This window comes from Ambystoma mexicanum, chromosome 7q, assembly GCF_040938575.1.
Source record: "Ambystoma mexicanum isolate Mex_15411 chromosome 7q, UKY_AmexF1_1, whole genome shotgun sequence".
Taxonomy (NCBI): Eukaryota; Metazoa; Chordata; class Amphibia; order Caudata; family Ambystomatidae; genus Ambystoma; species Ambystoma mexicanum.
The window spans coordinates 21,517,288-21,538,796 of NC_090941.1; the positions used below are offsets into that span (position 1 = coordinate 21,517,288).

Sequence of the window (21,509 nt, forward strand, 5' to 3'; positions counted from 1 at the left end):
CTAATGAGCACCTACAGGGATACTTCTCTGATGTCCCTGGGCCCTTTTTGAATCAAACTAACTTGATACTTACCTGTACAGAGAAGATTTTCATCAGAAAGGCTGCATACCCATTTACTTAGGCGTTCCTTGTTCACAAACTGCAAACCTTCCATTCCTATTGACTTTGCCATTGCTGGTTTCCCTCCAAAACCTGAACTGAGGAACTCTCTTCTAGTTGGGAAAAGACTGCTTAAGCCTTACAGCCTGCTAATAAGAATTTTTACTATGGTATTTACCTGCTAATGTTGGCTTCCTTATATTTTTAACTACTTAACAACCAAGTATTGTAGCGTGTTCCACAAAGTGCTTCTTACCTATTGAAGTCCTTCATGCCTGGTTGCAAGAGACTAATGTAATTTACTCTCCTGCTTTATTTTCTTCCTATTATCTTAGTGTGTGTTGTGGGCAACTGGAGGGCCTCCTCACTTCTTTCCCCTTGTATCCTCTTCTCAGGTGGCCAGGGAAAGGCTATTGCTTTTGGGTCCTGTCCCTGTAGGTGGATATGCGAGGGAGAATCACCTGGGTGGAGGAGACTTGGGGAGTGGGGAAGAGGATGTCCTTAGGTGAGACATGGTACCCACTATTTCCCTTTTACCACAAACCCTCCATCCCTCAAGCCTTCACAGGCTTTTGTCAGCCTTTTCCCTGTTATTCTCCTAAAGTATTCCCCAAATTGCATCAGTTTGGTACTGTGACAAAGAAGACAACTAAACCAACACATCCCCATTTTTTGAAATTGAACACCTATCAACCCTAGTCAAGTACTGGGACAAGGAGGAGGACAACAAGAGAAAAGCTGGACGACTGCTTTGCTGGTGAGCGGTCTAATTCTTTTTGTAATCTAAATGGTGGCGGGAGCTTTAAAAGCTGGAAGCCTGAAACAAATGAGGCAGCTGTGAGAACGCGGGACCAAGGGAAACGGTCGTGTAAGTCCTGCTTTGCTGAGGAAGCACTTGGTGTGCACGAGCCACAAGAAGACTGTCTGGAGAAGACGTGAATGACCGGATGGAGAGACCAACATCCGTGGTGGTGGTGGAAGACCTCGCAAGTAGCTGTAAGACCGACCAGAGAGGGGGAGCACCGGGCTGGCAGGCGGTCATAGAAATAAAGCGGAGCAACTCATTTTTAATACCGAAAGAAATGAATGCAAATTGAATTAGATGAAAGGCATTTTGAATACCGAACAAAATGAAAGGAAGGCTTTTTGAATAGCAGACGAAATGAAAGCAAGTTGGGAACACTGACATCTTGAGAGGAGTGAAAGGAATATTGTGAACCTTATTTAAAGTTTTTAACTGCATTGAAATAATGATCTGCATTAACTGAAACCAGTGCTAGCAAAGCAAGCACAAAGTTGTAAGCAGAATATGAGAAATCCAACATTGCACTTTCTTGGCTGTGACCAAAGAACTGTAAGGAAACCAGCATTGGCAAGAGCCAAGGAAACGTAAGGTGGAACAAGCGCAGGGTGGTTAAACAAGCCACCATACAGTGTTGGGGAAAGTGTGACACATGTGACTGAGGCAAACCTCACTGCCGAGGAGAAGCAGGGGACTGGTGTTAAAGGAGATGCTGTCAGGAAAGGGAACCGGTTGCGTGACTTGTAATGGCTGGACCGTGTGGTCCGACAACTGCGCCTAGAGCGGTGAACCGGAATGGAAAAGCCATTGAAAACACCTATAAAGAAGCTTGTGTTGTGCAAAGACCTTGTTGTGATATTGAAGTCAAGTGCTGTTTTGAAAGCTGGAAGATTTGAACTCTTGGGGAAAGGAACCTCTGTACTTCATGAACTACTTTGAACTTGGGGAAGGGAAGCTGATCACAAGCCAAAGAGCTAGAAGAAGCTCTGAACTTTACTTTGAAAACTATTTAATTTTGATGCTGACATTCGTACATATTGTATGCCGTTAGTTGTGAGGGCAAGTATAGGTTTTGGACACAGACCGAGGTTTTACTTCGAATTTCATTACGTAGATTATCCTTGGTTTTCTTTAGGTAGGGAAATCCCACCTTGGCCTAGAGCAAGTTAGGCATTACTCCACAATGCCTTTTGTTAAATAAATCTTTGTTTAGAGAATTTGAACCTGTTATCTGTATCTGACTCTTGGTGCCGAAGTCTTTAATGTTGCCAGTTTATACTACAATTCTATTTAGATCTATTGCCTTGTGTGTATATATGAAATAACTATTTTTTGATATATCTCAACTTGTGTAAGTGGTTCTGTGGGTCTGTATGTTCTGATTTCTTTGTACTGATTTACAACTCGCATTCCTCCTCCTAAGAAAAGTCTGTCTGATGCGTAATTCTACCGACCTTCGGTTGTACAGGCTTATATCCGAAGTTGGGGCCGTGAAACAAAGGGATAAGTCTTGTAGTGTCTAACCATAATTAGACTTCTAAATGTACCTAACATGCAGAACTAGAATTTGGAATACATAGTTTGGAGGGAGTCTGCTGGTCTTTAGAATTTTTCAAAATAACTCCCTCCTGTAACGTTAAGAGTCGATTTAAGCTTCAAAACATGATACAGATAATAATTTTCTTCTCCAGTCTTTTATTTGGAAGGATGTAAAAGTCCAAATAATGGACAAAGTTGTTTTCAGTTTTATACTGTTATTTGGAAAAGACGCTGATATATTTTTTCCATTTGATCTTAGATCTGGGTACTTAAAGGCCAAACAGTACATGGAAGAAGAAAACTATGACAAAATAATTAGTGAATGCACTAAAGAAATAGAAGCTCAAGGCAAATACATGGCAGAGGCATTGTTATTGCGAGCCACTTTTTACCTGCTGATTGGCAATGCTGCTGCTGCTAAGCCAGACCTAGATCAAGTGGTCAGCATGGAGGGTGCCAATGTAAAGGTAGGACATGGGAGTATGTACACTTTTGTTTTGAACATAAATGCCATTGGTAGTCTTCTTTTACGACCTTGCTTTTACAGCCTTTTCTTCATGTAAGTGAGTTGTGGTTGTGTTGATCTAACTGGTTTCTTGTTTTGGAGTAAAATATTATTGCTTTGCTTTTGAATGTGCGTGGCAAATGCTTGACAACCCTTTCTCTGTGATTTAAAAGAAAAGTACAGTGTCACATACCAAAAAATCATGAACCAATTCCAATATGTGTTTAAGGTTCAAATAAATTGCGCAAAGAGCTTATATTTAACACTACATTTTTATCCAACAAGGATTTTTGTGTGAAAACCCGAATCCCTATTAACATACAAATCACCACGTATGAAACAGATGCTCAATACATAAATACAAGAGGACACATGAACACATTTTGAAAAATATTGTTTTCAATTTGCAATACAATAAACAAAATGAGTGCAAACCATTGAATCCCATAATACAACGACTTGTAATTTGAACTCGAAACAAACCCAAAATGAATGGCAATAAGCCCCGAGACAGCGGGCCAGTACCGCCCCAGGTAATGCCCCTGGGGCCCGTAGTTACAGGCTCGAGCGCAGTGAAGGCCTTAAAGAGGCCCCGGGGGCATTACCTGGGGCGGTATTGGCCTGCTGTTTCGGGCCTTATAGCCATTAGTACCCCGGCCCGTTAGACCGGGGTACCAATAGCATTTTTTTCTTTTCCGAAACGCTGCTGCGTTTCGAAACAGAAAAAGTCAAATAAAATGGCCGCCGGTAAAGGGAAAACGTAGTCAGTTTTCCCTTTCCATGGCGGCCATCGGGAGCGGAGACGCTGGGAACAGAAGTGTTCCCAGCGCGTTTGCTACCGAGAAAAGAAGAAAAAATAAGGTACGTGGGTTTGGGAGGTCAGGGAGGGGATAGTTTGCAGGGGAGGAGGTGGAGGAAAAAAAACATACCAGAGTCCTCGGCGGGGCACTAAGGCAGCCTTCAGCCATGGGGAGACCCGGAGCGGGGATGGCCCCGTTTCGAGCCTCCTCATTGGCTAAAGGGCCGCCACACCCCCTGCCAGGAACAAAAAGGCACATACGTGCGTGCAAGGGATTCCGGTGTGTTGCATTCTGTTTGACCCTCGCCGGGTTCTAATGTTATGTAATCTGACGTGATAATCAATTAATCAAAGCAAATTGGCAATTAGTCGGTAAGTCTACTAGAAGAGACAATATATACATGTGTGTCTTCTATGGAGAGCTCATGAAGGGAAGTCTCCTGATCTCCCCAAGTCTAGTTTCAACCGTAATCGATTGGGCTTGTTTTCTGCAGGACTTGATCCTTTTCTTTCCTTCAACATTGCTTCATTTTCAAGGGACACTCTGCACGTCCTGCAATTCAGAACACATGAAATAACCTATGTCTTTTGGAAATCCTAATTTGTTAGAGATGCAATTAATTTGATTGTACTCATTAATCCCAAGTGGTCTGGTAAATATTGTGCCTGGAGTTAGACCCTCGAAGAAACCTACAAAAAACTGTAATGTGCGAACTTGCTAGTATACAGTGATTGAAAATGTTACCTTTGTGATCTTCCTTCTTTGCAGACATATCCTTGTTACTGTGAAAACACATGTTATTTTTGATTTCCTCCGTTGCCATGAAAATATTATGCAACAGTTGGTTATGAAAATGTTGTGATTTAGCTGGTTTTGTCTGCAATTCGCCTACATGAGAGCTGTCACATTTGCAATGATGTAGTTAGATCTGTTTACTGTACACTTGGTGTACTATGCCGGGGGGGAACTATTTGGACATTTGTACAAAATTACCCGTGTGTTTTGGGCTAGCTACTCTGAGGAATGGATGACAATTATCGAGCACATGGGGGGGGGGGGGGGTGGAGAGGTGTGGGGGGATGACGTTTTCCTCCAGTAGAAATATACCATGGAGTCAGCTTTAAATTACTTTGGGTCAATAGTGCCAGTCTCGCTATTAGGCGGCAGTGTTTGGATGATAGATGCAGTCCCTGAAGAACCAAAATTATTTGGACTTGCAGACCCTTTTTCTTAAAGCCCTAAAACACGGGCATTTGGCTTTTGTAAGGAGGATGTAGAGCCACACCATTGTAACAACTGCAGTACATATGCAGGTTACACACTATAGGAGACATCCTCCTTGAGGGTAGTCGGCACTAATCACGTGGTACACATGTAGAACCCGCTTGTGATCATTTTTTTTCTTTCCTTTGTCAATGACGCAACACATTGAGCGTCACTCTGTTACTTAGTAACCGAGTGGAAGCTTTGTAACAAGCATTACTCGTAATCTGGGACAGTACACATCAGTTTTTGATTTCTTGACTCGACCCAGTGAGCGTCTTGACAATTCACTTAGCAACCTGCGCTTCTATCTGAGCGTCCGACTAGGTTGTTAAGCAAACCCGAACCACACACCATTCGCTCTGTTGCTATATGCAGCTGCGAGCGGCTAGGACATTGCCTGGCAACCCTAGCTTCAATTGAAGAGCGTACACTGGTTATTTGCTGACCCAAAAACATTGAGACAGCCATTTTCAGTTTGTCCTACTGCCAGATGCGAAGATGAGTGCTAGGACAGTTTTTCTGAAGTCTAACTAAGGGCTTAGCAGAACCATTCAAGTGAAGCATTTCAAGACTCCACTCTTAGTATAAGGCTGTAGCACCTGAGTTCATGGTAGCGTAAACAGTGCAGTTAGGCTTAACTTAGGAGGGAGAGTTGGTTGTAGAATCAGTACAAATGAAATTGTAATACAAATGGTCCAGCACTGAAACACTATGTATGTTAAAAATAAAGTATGTATTTAAATACAAGTAGACCCATATAAATCTAGGGATAAGTAAGTACTATCACACAGTATATGCAATAACAATTATCAAAACACAAAACTATGCTTGAAGGTGTACAGACCAAATTCATAAACCTTATTTGGAACACCTAACAGTAGTTCTAGGGAAGACCAAACCTTTTCATACACATTCAGTATACATCACATCTATTCTTGGGGGAGTAAAAACCAGTGGTTACTTTCATATTACATTCAGTAATGCAAGAATGTAGACCCTACCAGTTGTACAGTCACCCTCAGTACAAATCATATAACCAGTAAACTGGACAATATACTTTTTGTGAATAGTGGAACATTATTCCAGGTACAGTAAAACCTATAACTGCTTTTGTTTTTTTATAATTCTGTTTAATACGTTTTAATAACACAACAACAAAACAAACATGAATCATAGCCATACATCTGACCATGGTAGTAAGGCAATTTCAAAATGCAAAAGGAGCACTGTAGGGCCGAGAGCCATCAGACGTTTGTGGGATGAGGCAGGTAACCAAGGTTAACAGCAGTACAGATCTACTTTCATCGGCGCATCTCAGTTAGCATCAAGCCATTTACCCCATATTTTTTCGAATTTGCGGGGGCAACCCCGTGCATTATAAATCCGGCGCTCCGAGGCCGCGCAACTGTCCAGCTCATTAGTCCAGCGGTTCAAAGACAGAGGGTCGGCAGAGCCCCAGTTAGCCGCGATTAATCTTTTGCCTGCCCCAAATGCCAATGTCAAAAACATTTTTTCATATTTCGAGAGATCCACTTCACCCCCGATTCCCAAGAGTATCATTTTGGGATCCCTGGGGATTGGTGTCGCCAGGGTGGCAGAGATCGTGTTAATACAGCTGTCCCAGAAGACCCGTACCACTCGGCAGTCCCATATCATATGGTAGAAGGTGGCAGGTTCCGTTTTGCATCTGAGGCATGTCCCGTCTTCCAATCCCCACCCCCCCCATCAGGCCATGGCAGTACGTGAATAGTATGTGTGGTGAAGGATCCTTAGTTGTATTACTCTGAGTTTAGAGTCTATACCAATTTCTCTAGGGGACATTAATGCCTCTACCCAGTCTTCTGGTTCCATTTGACCTATATCCCTTTCCCACTTTTCTTTGAGCCCGTCAAGCTGCGCAGCCCCAAAGGAGTTAAGGGCTTGATAGAGCGTGGAAGTGACCTTGGAGGCAATGCTTTGCGGGAGGATATTGGTCTCAATGGGAGTACAGGGGGGTATGGTTGTCGTATCCGGGAATTGGGTGCGGATGGCGTGGGCCAGTTGCGCATGTCGAAACCGGTCCATGGGTGCGAGGTCGAATTGCTCTTGCATGGCCTCGAAGTGAAGGAGGTGGCCCTCTTGTATCGCATGCGCTAGTGTTTGTATCCCTTTTGCGCACCAGTGACCGAAGGGGCCCATCTTTACTATTTCCAGGAGGAGTGCGTTGTGCCATAGGGGTTGAGATAGTGTTGGTTTACCTTTCCAGCCTATTAGTTTGTGCGCATCTCGCCAGGCCCGGCAAATATGGTGTCATTTCGGGTAACATCGGGGGTTGGTCGTGGGTGGCATACAGGATCTGCAGTGGGGTTAGCGGGGTCATGCTCTCTATTTCAAGGCGGATGTGGGGGAGTGTGGGGTCTGCATGTATCCAGTCGTTTACCACCCCGATCTGGGCTGCAAGGTAATAGGTGCGTATGCATGGTAGACCGATGCCTCCCTCCCACACTGATCGCTGCAGCGTATCAAGGGCAATCCTGGGTTGTTTCCCTCCCCACAGCAGTGTGCGAAGGCGTCTGTCAATGAGTACGAAGGTGTCTCGAGGGATGACAAGTGGGGCGTTTTGAAGTACATACAGCAGTCTGGGGAGGGTCCTTTTGAATAGCGCCGCTCTGCCCATTGGTGATAGGGGGAGTGATTGCCAATGGGAGGTGTCTCTCTATTGAACCGGTCAATTATTGGTTGTAAGTTAAGTTGCAGGAACCCACCCAGTGTTGGGTCGAGTCGTATACCCAGGTATTTAAGTTCTCTAATAGAGACATGATATGGGCAGGTTTCAGGGATCGCAGACTCGCCGCCCTGGATCGGGAAGTAAATAGTTTTGGTCTCATTTAGCTTTAGCTCTGATATTCCCTAAGGATGCGGGAGACTATCGGGCAGGAAGTGCGTGGGTTACTGAGGTATACGAGGAGGTCATCCGCGTAGAGAGATAGTCGGTCCTCTTCCCCCCACCCCCCCCCCAGGCCAGGCGAACCCTGTCCAATTAGTGTTAGCGCTAAGCTCGATTGCGAGAGGTTCGATGGCCAAGAGAAAAAGCAGCGGGGAGAGCGGGCACCCCTGTCTCGTACCTCGACCCAAGGGAAATGATCCAGAAGACCTGCCGTTCACCCTTACCATGGCCTCCGGGTATGCATACAGGAGTTTAACCCACGATATCAACGTTTGCCCCAAGTTCATCCGGGCCATGATTGCCCACAAAGCCTCCCATTCCACAGAGTCGAATGCTTTTTCAAAGTCCACCGCCAGGAGGGCCAGTGGGGCTGGTATTTCCTTGGCTCTACTCAGCGCCAGCTGGACTCTACGCAGGTTCATGCGGGTGGATTTGTTGGGCATGAATCCACATTGGTCGGGGTGGACAAGGGTCTCTATAACTTGCAGTAGTCTGTTGGCAAGTGTTCTGGCGAAGACCTTGGCTTCGCCGTTGATCAAGGATATTGGGCGATAGGAGGCACATTCCTCCGGGGGTTTCCCGGGCTTATGTATGACGATTATGCATGCCTTCCTGAGGTCCGGGGGGAGTGCCCCCAACTCTTTGCTGCGTAGAAACATACGGTGCATGTGGGTGGGTAGTGTACCGCCGAGGCATTTCCATGTTTCTGTAGGGAACCCATTAGGGCCCGGGGTTTTCCCGGGTTGGAGCTGTGCGAGCGCCTCTTGCACCTCGGTTACAGTGATTTCGGCGTTCAGGAGGTCTGTTTGGCGCTGAGAGAGCTTCGGGATCTCGATCTGGTCAAGGTAGCGTGCGGGTTCGGAAGGCGGGCTCTCGGCCGGCGGGGTATAGAGTTTCTCATAGTAGGCGGCAAATGCTGCAACAATGTCGGAGTCATCTGTGAGGAGTGTTCCGTCTGGAGATTCAATTGCCCGTACGTGTCCCCTGGTCTGTTCGCGCCTCTCCAGCCAGGCCACTGTCTCATTCGCCTTGTCGCCTCGTTCATAGATTTGGCTCCGGACTAACTGATGGGCTATCCGTGCATTGTCTAGAGCCAGGTTGCTGAGGGCCTCTTGTGCTGTAAGCAGAGCCTCTTTCGCTTCTTGGGTGCAGTGTTCTAGGGTTTGCCGTTCGCACTCCAGGACACGCGCTTCTGCCTCTTTGATCTTTTGGACTTGTCGTCGTTGGTAGGCTGAAACTTCCGAGATAACTTCCCCGCGGAGGACAGTCTTATACGCCTCCCAGAGCGAGATCGGGCAGTCCACTGATCCTTCGTTGTTTTCAAAATATTCTGTCGTGTTCTTTTCCAGTTCCTCTGCAATTTCAGGGAGACGTAGGTGATGTGTTCAGGCGCCAGTTACGATCCGGACCACGGCAGGAGTTCTTCATGGACAATAGGAGCGGAGAGTGGTCCGAAATACCCCTTGCGAGGAATTCAGCGTCGAGGAACCTGTGATTTATTCTGCGGGGGATGAAGGCATAATCGATCCTGGAGAATGACTTGTGGACGCCAGAAAAAAAGGAGAACCCAGCCTCATTGTTGTGGAGTGAGCGCCATGTGTCCATCATTCCCAGAGCTTCGGCGAACATGGCGAGAGGTGTGGGGGCAGGGCAGTTACCTGATCTCCTGTGAGATCTATCGACTGCAGTGTTCATCACTTCATTAAAGTCCCCGCCGATCACCCATACATCGGCCTCATCTTCCAGTAGCCGGCTCCGTAGTTCGGAGAGTAGTTCTTTCGTCTGTGAGGGGGGGGGGCATAAATTGCAGCGAGGCCCCATTTCTAGCCCCAGATGTCAGCCAGTATCATAACATAGCGGCCCCGGGGGTCAGTTTTGACCTTCCTGACCTGCAGGGGGACTCGCTTGTGGACGAGGATCATCGTGCCCCTATCTCCTGTCGTGAATACAGCCTGGTAGGTGTGAGAGTAGTTGGATCTTCTGAAGAAGTTAGTGCTCGTGCCTAGCAAATGTGTTTCATTTAGAAGGGCAATGTCCGGCGAGTAACGGTTAAGGTACTGGAGCACCAGTCTTCGCTTTATGCTGGAGCCGAGGCCGTTAACGTTCCAGGAGAGCACGGTTATCTTGTTGGAGTTCATTCTATCTGCGTGGGGCTCTTATCTGGGCATCTGGGAGGATCAGTGGCGGTTGTGTACACTCGGGAGGTGTGCAGCGCTGTACTTTCGGGGGAGACGTCCGGGGGTCGTCTCATGTCGGTGTATCTGCTGCCTGGATGATGATTGTGTCCGTGGTCTTGCCCATAGACAGTGCATGATTCCTTTGCCAGCGGTTCTATGTATTGTGCCGCCTTGTCTCTTGATTCGGTTTCTTTACAGTCCGTGAACTCCCTCCCCCCCCCCCATCCTGTACTCCCTACCCCCCCCCCCCCCCAACCCCCAACTGGGAGCACCTGTCCAAACATTAAACCTATAACTTTATAAACTTCTTCGGGATAACCCGGCTGTGATAACGCGCACGCCGCATTAGGGCCGGCGGCCGCTAAGTGAGTACTCCCATTCTATCAATCTGCAGTTTGGGCCCCTTAGTACAGGGTATTCATCCCTTTTCCGTAGGGGTCCTCGACGCGTCGTCGTCTGCATTGGTCGGAGAACGAGTGGGCGAGGGTCTCCCAAGCCGCTGTGTGGGTGGGCCCGATGCACACGCCTCCCGCTGGAGTCCATGAGGACTTGGGTTTCAAGCCAGTCCCATGCATCTTTGGGGTTGTAAAACAAGTGAGTAGCACCCTCATACTGGACTTTTAGCAATGCCGGGAAGAAGAGGGCATATTTGATGGATAGCGACTGGAGCTTCTTCTTGACGGAGTCAAAAGACTGGCGGGCTTTTTGGACTTCTTTCGTGTAATCGGGATAGAAACCGACCTTGTAGCCGTTGTATGTGATCGGGCCCATGGCCCTTGCCATTTGTAGGATCGCGTCCCGGTCATGGTAATTCAGTAGGCGTGCGATCATTGTTCTGGGCGGGGCTCCCGGTGTAGGTCGGCCGGTGGGGACTCTGTGTGCCCTTTCCACGGAAAAGAATTTGGATAGCTTCTTAGGGGCAAAGACATGAGTGAGCCAGTCTTCTAAGAAGAGTTCTGCGCTGGGGCCTTCCTCCTTCTCTGGTATACCGAGGATCCTGAGATTGTTGTGCCGCGCTCTCCCCTCACTGTCCTCGGCGCGGTTTTCCAGTTGGGTCACTTTTTGGGCAATCGCGGTGAGCTGCTGTTCCATGCGGTGGACCGCGTCTTCAGTGTTAGACACCCTCTGTTCCGCTTCTCCCACCCTGCTCGATAAGTTGCGGAGGTCTTGGCCTATAAGGGACACCTCAGAGGATAGGCCGCCCATTTTAAGTTCCAAGGACGTCCTCGAGTCCCCAATCGCTTTCATAAGGTCTGACAAAGAGATAGGGGGGGTCGCTGAGTTCTCCAGGGTTGCCCTCTTCTTCTAGGGGCTGAGGCTCCTGCTGGGGAGGGGCCCCCAAGGTGTAGAGATCCATCTTGCTCTGTAGGGTTTGCCTCTTGGTTTTCTCCTTTCCCATGCTTTGGTCGTGCAGCTCTGTGTAGCAGGGATCCGGGTGCTCCACGTCCGCGCACCGGGGTTAAATGCAGGGTCGGGAGAGGTCCTGTATGGAATAGGCGATTGTGTATAGGCTGTGTAGGGTGCACACTGCGAACCTCTGCAAAAAAGTTTAGTGTGGCAGCAGCGCCGTCGCTGCAGGTGTCATCCTCGCTTGGTGGCGTGGTATTGGCTTGTGCCTATCTTCGACAAATAGAGTGGCACCCGTGGTTCCTGGGATCTAGGCCAAATTGCGTAGGGGTCTCGTGGGGAGGACTGTGCCCCTGTTCATCTGCTGGTGTAGGCTGACCAGCGTCTATCTTCACTGCATAGGGTGGCCCCCCGTGAGTTCTGCGGTTCCAGCGATGATTTAAGTCGCCCAGGGTGGTCCCAAGAGAAGGACAGGGCAGTTCCACAGTTCACGCCAAGTCCTGGGGTCCACCGTGGACAGGGGGGGGGCTCACTTGGTTGTGAGAAGAGGAGCCTTTCGTCCCCACACTCACTCCCAGTGTCGTTTTGCTGCGTATGTGACTTGTGGGCCGTGACAGCGTTCTGAGCGCTGGTATGGTGCTGGTCTATGGTTCCGTGGTCTCTGCAGCAGGCTAGTTGCAAAAAGAGCTGCGGAGGGGGGAAATAAAGCATAACATCCACCCCCACACACGTGTACCTTATTGCGGGTACATCCGTTTGCAGCGTGTCCTCCCTCAGCGGGGGAGCGCAGCTCGCGTTTCTCGCTACCGCTCGACCCCAGGTGTTGCAGTCTTGCTGTTGAGGGGGGGGGAGGAGGGTGGAGACCCCCAGGGGAAGGCTGGCGGTGCAAGCCCAGGCCGCGAGGCCGCGAGCAGAGTGGCCCCCAGGTCTGTCAGGATACGGCGAAGCATTTCTCTCGTGGATCAGGAGGTGTGCTGTGCGGACAACTCCGGGTGTTTCAGCCTGTATCTCTGCATTGTCCCGAGGGTGGAGCAGGTGTGGGGGGGGCCTCAGCGGCCGCTCGTCGGCGCCTTGGGAGCTTGCGGGATCTCGTTGCAAGCCTCCGGCTTGTCACAGGCGCGTCGCCTCGCCTGGGAGCCTCAGCGTTCTCAGCGTCTCGGGGGGGGGGGGAGGGGTGATCAACTTCTCGCGCCGCAATGGCCGCGGGTCATCCACCAGCGGTCTGCGGGCTGGTTCTGGCGTCCCCGGCCCCGGTTTTTCTACGGAGTGCAGCGACAGCAGCTCCAGTGGGTCCGCCTCCGCTGGTGGGCGGCTGAGACGGGATTAATTCTTGTAAAGGGAAGAAAATTCAGGATATTAGTAGCGGCCGCCTGGAGCCGATGTATTTAGTTCTGCATGCGTTGCGCGCGCATGCGCAGTCCTATAACTGCTTTTGTGATAAGTTATACTAGGCAAGTAAAACCCAAGGATGTAATATTCAATTACAGGTGCTTTTGAGATCAGTGAAACAGATAGAGATGATCAATAACTCTTGTAACCTATTTTTAGATGGCACACAGCTAATTCAAGGTAAGTAAAACCCATATACCTTTTCAATCTCGCAAGCAGTCCAGGTTAGATCTTTCCCAGCTATAAGGATAACTGAAGTATGTCTTATAATGGGACAATTAGAACCACAGACTGGGTTAGATAGCACAGGGAAAGTAAACCCTAATGTTACACTTTACTGAATGACTCAGTTATTCTAGGTAGTCAACCTAATACAGACTTATTCTCAACAGGCTAGCAGCAAGACCCAGTTGGGGAACACTCATACAATTATATAATTCAAAATTGACAATTATCCTAATAGGGACTAATTTGGTGATACTAACAGTTGGATGACGCTCCTACAATTACCCTGCAGGAATAATCTGGTGAAACCAACACTTTACTTTTGGGAAGAGGCACAACCTAATCACAGGAGAGTAAACTATCTCCACATCTACTTTTTATTAGAAATGGCAAAACAGTTTCTAAGGAAGAAAATATGTTAACCATACTTTTAAGAATATTGCATCACACATCCAAGGTATGTAAGAACTTTTGTAACTGTTCACTCTTAAAGTTACAGTTACCAACCAACTATTTACAAGTAAGTAACTTTTAAACACTTAATTTGTTTTCTAGGCAGAAGTCCCAATCCCTTCAAAAGTCTTTCCCTGGTTCTTGGAGCATGAGTGTTCCCAGTGGCATAGTTGGGGTCCCTAGGGACTAGTGACCAACAAACAGTGTCCGAATAGGTTCTTTAGTAGCAAAAGTCAGAGTTCCTTAGTAAAACTGGATAAACAGATAAGTACTTCTCTTCTAGGGTTAGAAGAGGGTCCAGGGGCTTCGCAGAAGACACTAACAGGATCCCATAAGTGGGACTGGGTGCACTGGAGGAGAGGCCTCGCCTTCACAAAAAACACCCCACAGCTACACAGAAATCCTAACGGACTTAAGGTAAGTACAAACTGAAGCAAACACAGTACCTCAGCAATGAAGATTTTGCAGCAGGAGGACTTCAGCATCTGCAGCCAAATACCCGGTCAGTGTATTGCTCGTCATGGTGACTATAAACAAGACCGCAGAAGGATCTTTGCAGCACGGATCGATGAAGGAGGCTCTAGGCAAGGTTTTACTCGTGGCTGATTGCGGATTTGGCGCCTTTTCAAGGAGCACAGAAGACAGAAAATCGCAGTTGAATTCTCATCGTTACAAAGGTGCAGCACTCTGGTGAGGGGACTTTTTGGACTCGCTTTGTGTCTCTGGAGATAGTGGGCATCCTGGTGAAAGGTTCAGTGAGATTCGGAAGACTGTGCACCGCATGATGGCCCGAGGTCCCAGGGTATTTGGGTATTGCAGCAATGCATGGTATGGCTCAAAAGGTCTTCTTGAGTCTAGTGGATCTCACCAGGCTCCGGGTCAGGGTCCGTGTTTGTGAAGTCCTCAGGTCGATTGTAAGGAGGGGCTGCAGCAGGCTTGGGTTACACAGCAGGCTCTCCGGTCGCTGGAAATAGTCTCCGCCACTTTTACTTCATCCTCGATTTCGGTTCCAGTGGTCGACTACTCTTCAGCTCCCAGGTTTGCAGCATTTATCAGGCATTGCAACACAACTTCTGCATTCTCTCCCTGTATTTTACAAGAAGGGGTGGTCTGGTTGTCCAATCAGGACAGCCAGCCCCCTGCTGGGATTTGTCCTCATTTAGGCAAGGCATAAGACAAAGAGCTGTGGAGTTTTGGACTCCTCCCTTGCTTCCTGCCCTCAGACAGACTGGAGCCTGGGCAGGGAGTCTAGGGGACTCCCACCGAAGATAAAAATCACACAGGAATTTCCCGCCCTGGATGTCAGGGGAAGGAACAAGAAAGGACAAACACTACAATGACGAAAAAAGAAGACTGGGCTATTTTGGAAAAATTAGCACTCTTGGGTGTCTTTACTATAGCTGTAAATACAGCCCGCGGTAAAGGTGCACCAAATGAATACAAGGTATCCCTGCCACCAGCCATTGAAGGTAAGCTTGTCCCCGTAACAGAATTGTTGCAATATTAATGTGAAAGGGGATACATTGTATCTCCCCAGCACTCCACATAAGGTGGGTTGTGCTGGCTTTACAGATTAAAATGTAAAGGCGATCCAAAGATCCTCTCTACCCTTGGGAACTGTAGTTCTCTCAAGGTGAGCAAAAGAAAGTTAAAAGGGGAGCCCATAGGGCAACCCAGCAACAACAGGCACTTATTGCCAATAAGTTGTTAAAGAGGATAACTTGAAGGACACTATGGAGAGTCAAATAAATGACACCAATAAAAAGAGTTTAAGATTGTGAGTGTGGAAAAAGGTTCCCACTCGCTGAGGTATTTAGGCAAAATATCCCACTAGTAAAGCAAAAAAGTTCTGGGATTGACCCAGGTCAGGAGGATTTACCAGTTCTGTGAAAATCTTACCGAACAACGAGCAACACTGGCTTTCTGTCAGCGTAGGTTTTTGTATTTACGGAGACGGTCACTTTTTGTTTTCTGTCTCACACGCAGTTCTGAGCCACATGCCTGACTTGCTGCATGGGCGGCTACATCGTTTTCATGACCGTGCAGAGACACGCTGGACACGCTCCATAGCGTAACACGGAAGTGGGGCATGTTTCTAAAGAGAATGCTTGTTAATTATTGTAATGTGATGCTGTGATATGCAGAATATCACCATGCAACCATTTTTTAACTAAAGCGCTTTACCCTGTTAGCTTAAGGCCTTCATGGGCCTTCTCCTGGACAATAACTTTTGAAGACTGCTCATATAAGAGCTTTGAAGACAAGGGATTTGGCGCATCCTAAGGGGAGAAACAAATGAGACACACTAGTGTAAGTGGGTTTTCCATTTTTTCGAATAGACACTTCTATACTAGTAAGGTCACACATTACTGTTTTTTTTGTTGTAGGTTTCTTCTTCGAGGGTCTAATTCCAGGCACCATATTTAATGGACAGCTTGGGATTAGGGAGTAAAATCATATTATGTGTCTCTGTAATAAATTAGAATTCCCAAAACACAAAGGATGTGTTCTGAATTGCAGGACGATACTCCCTTGAAAATGAAGCAGTGCTGAAGGAAAGAAAAGGATCAAGTCCTGAGGAAACCCAGCCCAATCACAGAATTCTGGTTGAAACTAGATAAGGGGTAATCGGGAGACTTCCCTTCATGATCTCGCTCTATAAGACAAACATTTAAATAGTGTCTCTTCTAGTAGACTTACTGACAAATTGGCAATTTGATTTGATTTAACTTATTGACCAATTGATTGCCATTTTTGATTTGATTAATTGATTCATTATAACATCAGACATGAATTGAAATTGGGATTTGATGACCAGGAGCAAATGTAGCTCCTGGGTATCCGGAATAACTAGTTAGGCAGGAGCTACTTCTGGGGAACCAGGAGCTAATGCAAACTGCGCAGCAAATCTAATTTTGTGCAAGATTCATGTTATCCAATTTTCTCTAAATGTCCCTTAAGTGTGTTCTTTATCATCCCTTATATACATCCCCAAACATGCATAGAAAATCAAATAGGTAGGTTTGCATTGCACCACTTGCCCCAGGAGTCAAAAGTAGATGCTCATTAGTTGTTGGTTTCAAGCTAAATAGGCTGCCCTTGACTATAACCAGGAGCTAAATAGCACCCAGCAACTTTGAACCCTGTCAAATGACATAACATATATTAATTTTGTGTTTCGAGTTTAAATTGAGTCGTCGCATTATAGGATTCAATGATTTGCACTCATTTTGTGTATATGTATTGCAAATTGAAGAGCGTTATTTTTGTAAATGTGTTGATGTAGGTGTCCTCTTGTATTTATGTATTGAACATCTGTTTCACACGTGGTGATTTGTATGTTAATGGGGATTCAGGTTTTTCACAGAAAAATCCTTGCTGGATAAACCTGTGGTATTGTTAATTATAAGCTCTTTGCAAAGTTTGTTTCAACCTTAAACACATTTGAATTGGTTCATGTTTATTATCCCCAGTGTTCAACGCTGTGAATGAATGGGGCACACCTACCTTTTGGTTTTACCACATGGCAAGAAAAAAAACCGGATTCCTCAAACAGCATGAATTAAGGTGAAGGTGCAGACGGGGGAGCTGGTTTAACTGCAGAACATAATCAAGAGTCCACCAGCCCTAGATTTTAGGAGTCAGTATTGCATTTTCAAATCTAGGGAAGCAGTCTATTGACTAGCTTAATTGTCTTTGTGGCTCAACTATTCATAAATGCAAACTTTTGATGAGGGGCTTGAGGGAACCGCTCCGGCCTACCCCCACTCTTTCATATTACAATGAAGTGGGGTGGATTCGGATTGATATGGTCTTAAAAAATAATGTCCTTGCCATGTAATCTTTGTAGACTTTTTTATTCCTACATGCTCTCCTTTCCTACTAACTTAAACAGATCCCTGTTCCTGCAGCAGACCAGACCAAACATTTGATCTAAACATATTGCATTCTTTAGCTATAGATTTTGCAGGTGGAACCCTGCTCACTTTTATAACCATTCCTAGTAGCCCAACCACCAGTTTGTGCTTTTATGTCTAGTGATAGGGGGGGGGCTGCTCTTGGAGTAATCTCATTTTTTGTGGGTGCATTTGTTTTCATTATTTGTGCTTTTTTTTAATGGTGGAAAACCGGGCAAATAGAGGGGTTTCTCTTTAAGGTATATAAGGCTTACGGGAACCTTGAATGTGAGGACTTAGAACCATCGCCAAATCCTCTGGAAGAACCTTGTGAAGCCTGTAACTTGGCAAGCTCCAACTGGTGACCCCTGTCCTTCTGCCTCTCCACTCTCTCAAAGTCCAATCTTGCTAAGTTAATCTCGAGCTCTTTTTCCTTGAGCAGAAGTCTTTCTCCAGCCATGGAGTCTGGCATGGATTCACATGCTCATGAATATTCTGCGTAGTCAGGCTAGGAATCTTCGGTAAGAGAAAACAGTTTCACTTTCACTTACAAACTGTATTTCTCCTTTAAACCAATCACACTCCTCTGGGTCATACTGCCCCCATGCAATGACAGTTCTCTCCCTAAACAACCTACTCTGGCAGCCATCTTCAGATTTTTACAGCACGCTTCAGTGTTGGAGTCCTTGAGTTTGCTCTCCGAGCTATTTGTATGTTTTTTCGTGTTTTTGACAGAAAAAGTTAAATTTTGTTTCAAAGAACCTGTGTGCTCTTTGCATCATCTGCTGACAGCGGAGACCTGTTGTCGGTGAAGTTTCCATGCCCCTGAAGGGCGAAGATCTTTGAAAATTCTATAAGGCCCTTGGGCCTACTTTGCGTCCTCCGACCATGATGGAGGAGAGGAAGGAGGGAAGGTCCCTCTTCAAGCTCTGCACCAAATGCGGGCTACAGAATGTGTTTGTGGAGGACAAGCACCTGCAATGCCTCTGATTGTACCCAGACCACAAGGAGCTGGAGTGCGAGATTTGCCTCTGCTTCTTCAAGACGACAAAGGACAGGCATAGTAGACTGGTAGTGTGGCTTAATGTCAAGGCCTCTGACCCGTGGTCCAAGCAGGGTCATGCCTCACCTGGGACCGGCCAGGCAGAGGAGTGGTCTTTTAAGACCTTTTAGGGGGGGGGCCCAAGACCAGGCCAGGAACTGCAAGTAGAGTCCACTGGGTTTGCAGCAGAAGCGGGTCCCAAGGTGGATAGGGCGTGATCGACATCACCTTCCGCCTCTATTGCCAGCCGGGAATCGAGCTCCTTTTCAAAGAGAAAGTCATCTACCCCGGCTAAACTACGTGAGAAATTTGAGAAGCCGCGGACGCAGGAGAAGGCCGAACAGCCCAAGCAGGCTCAACCGGTACAGGCGAAGACCTTGATGGCGATTGCATCAATGTCTGCTGCAGTCACGACAACGAAGGACGCTGATCCTGCAAGGGTAGCACCCATGGCTCAGGTGTCTCTACCCCCCCCCAAGGCGTGACACCGCTACAGTGACTTTGGCAAAGTCTGCAGGGACGCCAGAAGGGAGGATACCGGCTCGGGCCCGGTTCAAAACTCTCATGAGGGTGAATTGGAGGGGGGGGGGGTGAGTTGGCCACGAAATAGCCCTCCCAGGCTGTCGCACAAACCATGGAGGCGTTGCGCTCACCTGATCTCTGCAGAGGTGTTGGGGCACTGTTGCAGCCCTCCAAGGGATGAGGTCGCTCAGGTCCGACTTTGCCCTCTGCGCTTATGTGGTGACTGGTGGTAATAGGTGATGCTGCTCGGGACTGCTCCTATGTGAAGAATAGTGGGCGTGAGTATGCCAGCTTGTGCACCGGATCCCCTTCTCCAAAACCGTGGTACCCGTGGGATGCGCTGTCCCTGGAAAGCTCACCTGTTGATTAGTTCTGGTAAGCACTCCGTCCTGCTGTTTCTGGCAGGGGCGCTTGTATGATCTTGACCGAGTTCCTTCACTGATGCCTTGCACGTGTGTTAGACCCAAGGGCTAAATCGGAAGTGGTGGCTTGACACTTCGTGAAGCAATATAGTCTTTCTGACAATATACCCCTCAAGAGTACAAAAGGACAGATTGAGGTGAGTGTTGCTCGAAAATGAGTTACACCCCGTTACTCAGCTGGCTGCAAAGGAAAGCAAATGATTAGTATGTCAGTGAACAAAACGAAAGACTTAAACAGAAATATAACAAAGTACTCACTATAAAGTTATTAGCTTTGTCTAGTGTTTCCAGCAAGGATGTGAGGGGTAACCCTTAGAAACAGAACAGATTACACAGGCAATAGATCTAATCACGCAGACATGAATGCTGACGCGCACTCTGCTTACCAATAAGAAAGTTGTCAAGAGTTGAGGAGTGACCCACGTAGAAATAGCAGCTGTAGAAGAACAAGGTTCCAGTATATTCGTAGCCCCCCCTATTCCCGCCGGCACGAGGACGTCTGTGAAGGAGGTCCAAACGCAACAGGATCCCTGACACCGCCGGAAGGAGGACGCCTAAACCCAAGTACTTTATCCTTGCTCTGATGAGCCAACGTCCTCAAAAGTGTCCGTTGAAAATCCCAACGCCAATGCGTGCAGTCCCAAGCACCACTGAAGTGAAGAGGCGGGTGAGTACAAAGAGGGAAATCCGAGGCAGTCCAGTATAACGGTCTGAAGTCAGCAACAGACGAGAGCAGAAGCACAAAGGAGAACCGGAGCAGTCCAGTTAACGTTCTGAGTCAAATACCATTAACGTAGAGCCAAAGCAGGAGACGGGGAATCCAATATTCAGACCAAGGCATCCAGATACCGGGAAACAAGAGTTCAAACGTAGCACAGTTTACAGAAAACCAATTCAGAAGCAGCACGCCGTGCAGGATGGGCGGCCCTTAAATCATGAACAGCTGATGGCATGCATGGCGCTTCGCCGTAATCCAGGAGGCATACGTCTGTGCATTGGTAGCTAGCGTTTCCATTACAACCCATTTCGTTCTCTGAAAGAACGAACACGCGTAGACAAAGCCATAGCAGGAGGTGTTTGTATGCGCCGTTTTAACTCCAAAAGGTTGGGACAGGAAAGCAGACTTACTGGAGGCATGGGGTTGTTTTCTTCTGTGCACCGAATGTCCAACACGTGGGAAAGGAGATCTAAAGCCACGGTGTGTCACTTGGGACGGAACCCTGACAACGTGGTAGTCCAGTCCTGCTGCGACTAAGCCACTATAATTCAAGTAAGGGTTCCTGTTTGCCTTTTGTCTTTCCTCGTCTGTTTTTGTTGTATTGTAAAGTTCGTTGTCTTGTATTGCTGTCCGTTCCACTTTTGATGTTTGCTCTTTTGCTTTCTTCCCTTGCAGGTGATGATGCCGGCCCGGCAGAAGCTGCAGAGCTCGAGGCGGCAGCCGGAAGGAATGAGAAACGAAGCTGCAGAGGTACAGTAACTGGTAAATTGTTAACTAGGGGCGCGCAGGGTTCAAATTCGGCGCGTCCCTAGGACGGATGTTCTAACCTTGTCTGTCTTCTTCACAGGGTCCGAGTTAGTTGATGCGGAGTGCGGTGCTGCAGCGTCGGGATCAAGATCCCTGGATGTCAGGAGATGAGTCTGCAGATGAAGTGATGAAGCACCGGTTTCCTGGAGGTGAGTATGCAGGAGAACGCCTTTTTTCAAAGGTAAGTAAACTGGTCCAAGCGGCGGTGAGCACCACGTTGCACGCAAGTGCACAGTAACTCAAAGCACCGGCCTTAAGGATGGAGAAGCTTCTATATCTGAGCTTCTGAAGCCAAGCCCACCAGGTTCAGCCTGCCTGCCACACCCGATGAGTCGGCACATGAGGATGTTCTCTGGAATAAAGGCTTTCAGCTCCTGGAAAGTTCTTGCAAAATAAAAGTACTCCTGCACTGAAATAAAGTGTTTCTGCTCACATCTCTATATGAGCCTGGCGCAAAGGCGCCAGGGCTGAAACCAGCCAGGGCCCCTGTGTTTATGGTTACCAAAAGGACATAAGTGAGTCAAGTGACACATTGCCCCCATCACTAGATGGTGGGGTTTTTGTGTTCTGTGG

General features: G+C 47.6%; 1 protein-coding gene across 1 annotated transcript in view; it reads left to right on the forward strand.

Annotated features, from left to right (window-relative positions):
- Positions 1-21,509, forward strand: part of TOMM70 (translocase of outer mitochondrial membrane 70) — a 561,013-nt gene that overhangs the window by 184,902 nt on the left and 354,602 nt on the right. Inside the window, exon 6 of the mRNA XM_069639990.1 lies at positions 2,701-2,908. Within this exon, the coding sequence (XP_069496091.1) occupies positions 2,701-2,908 (208 nt within the window). The remainder of the gene's footprint in view (positions 1-2,700; positions 2,909-21,509) is intronic.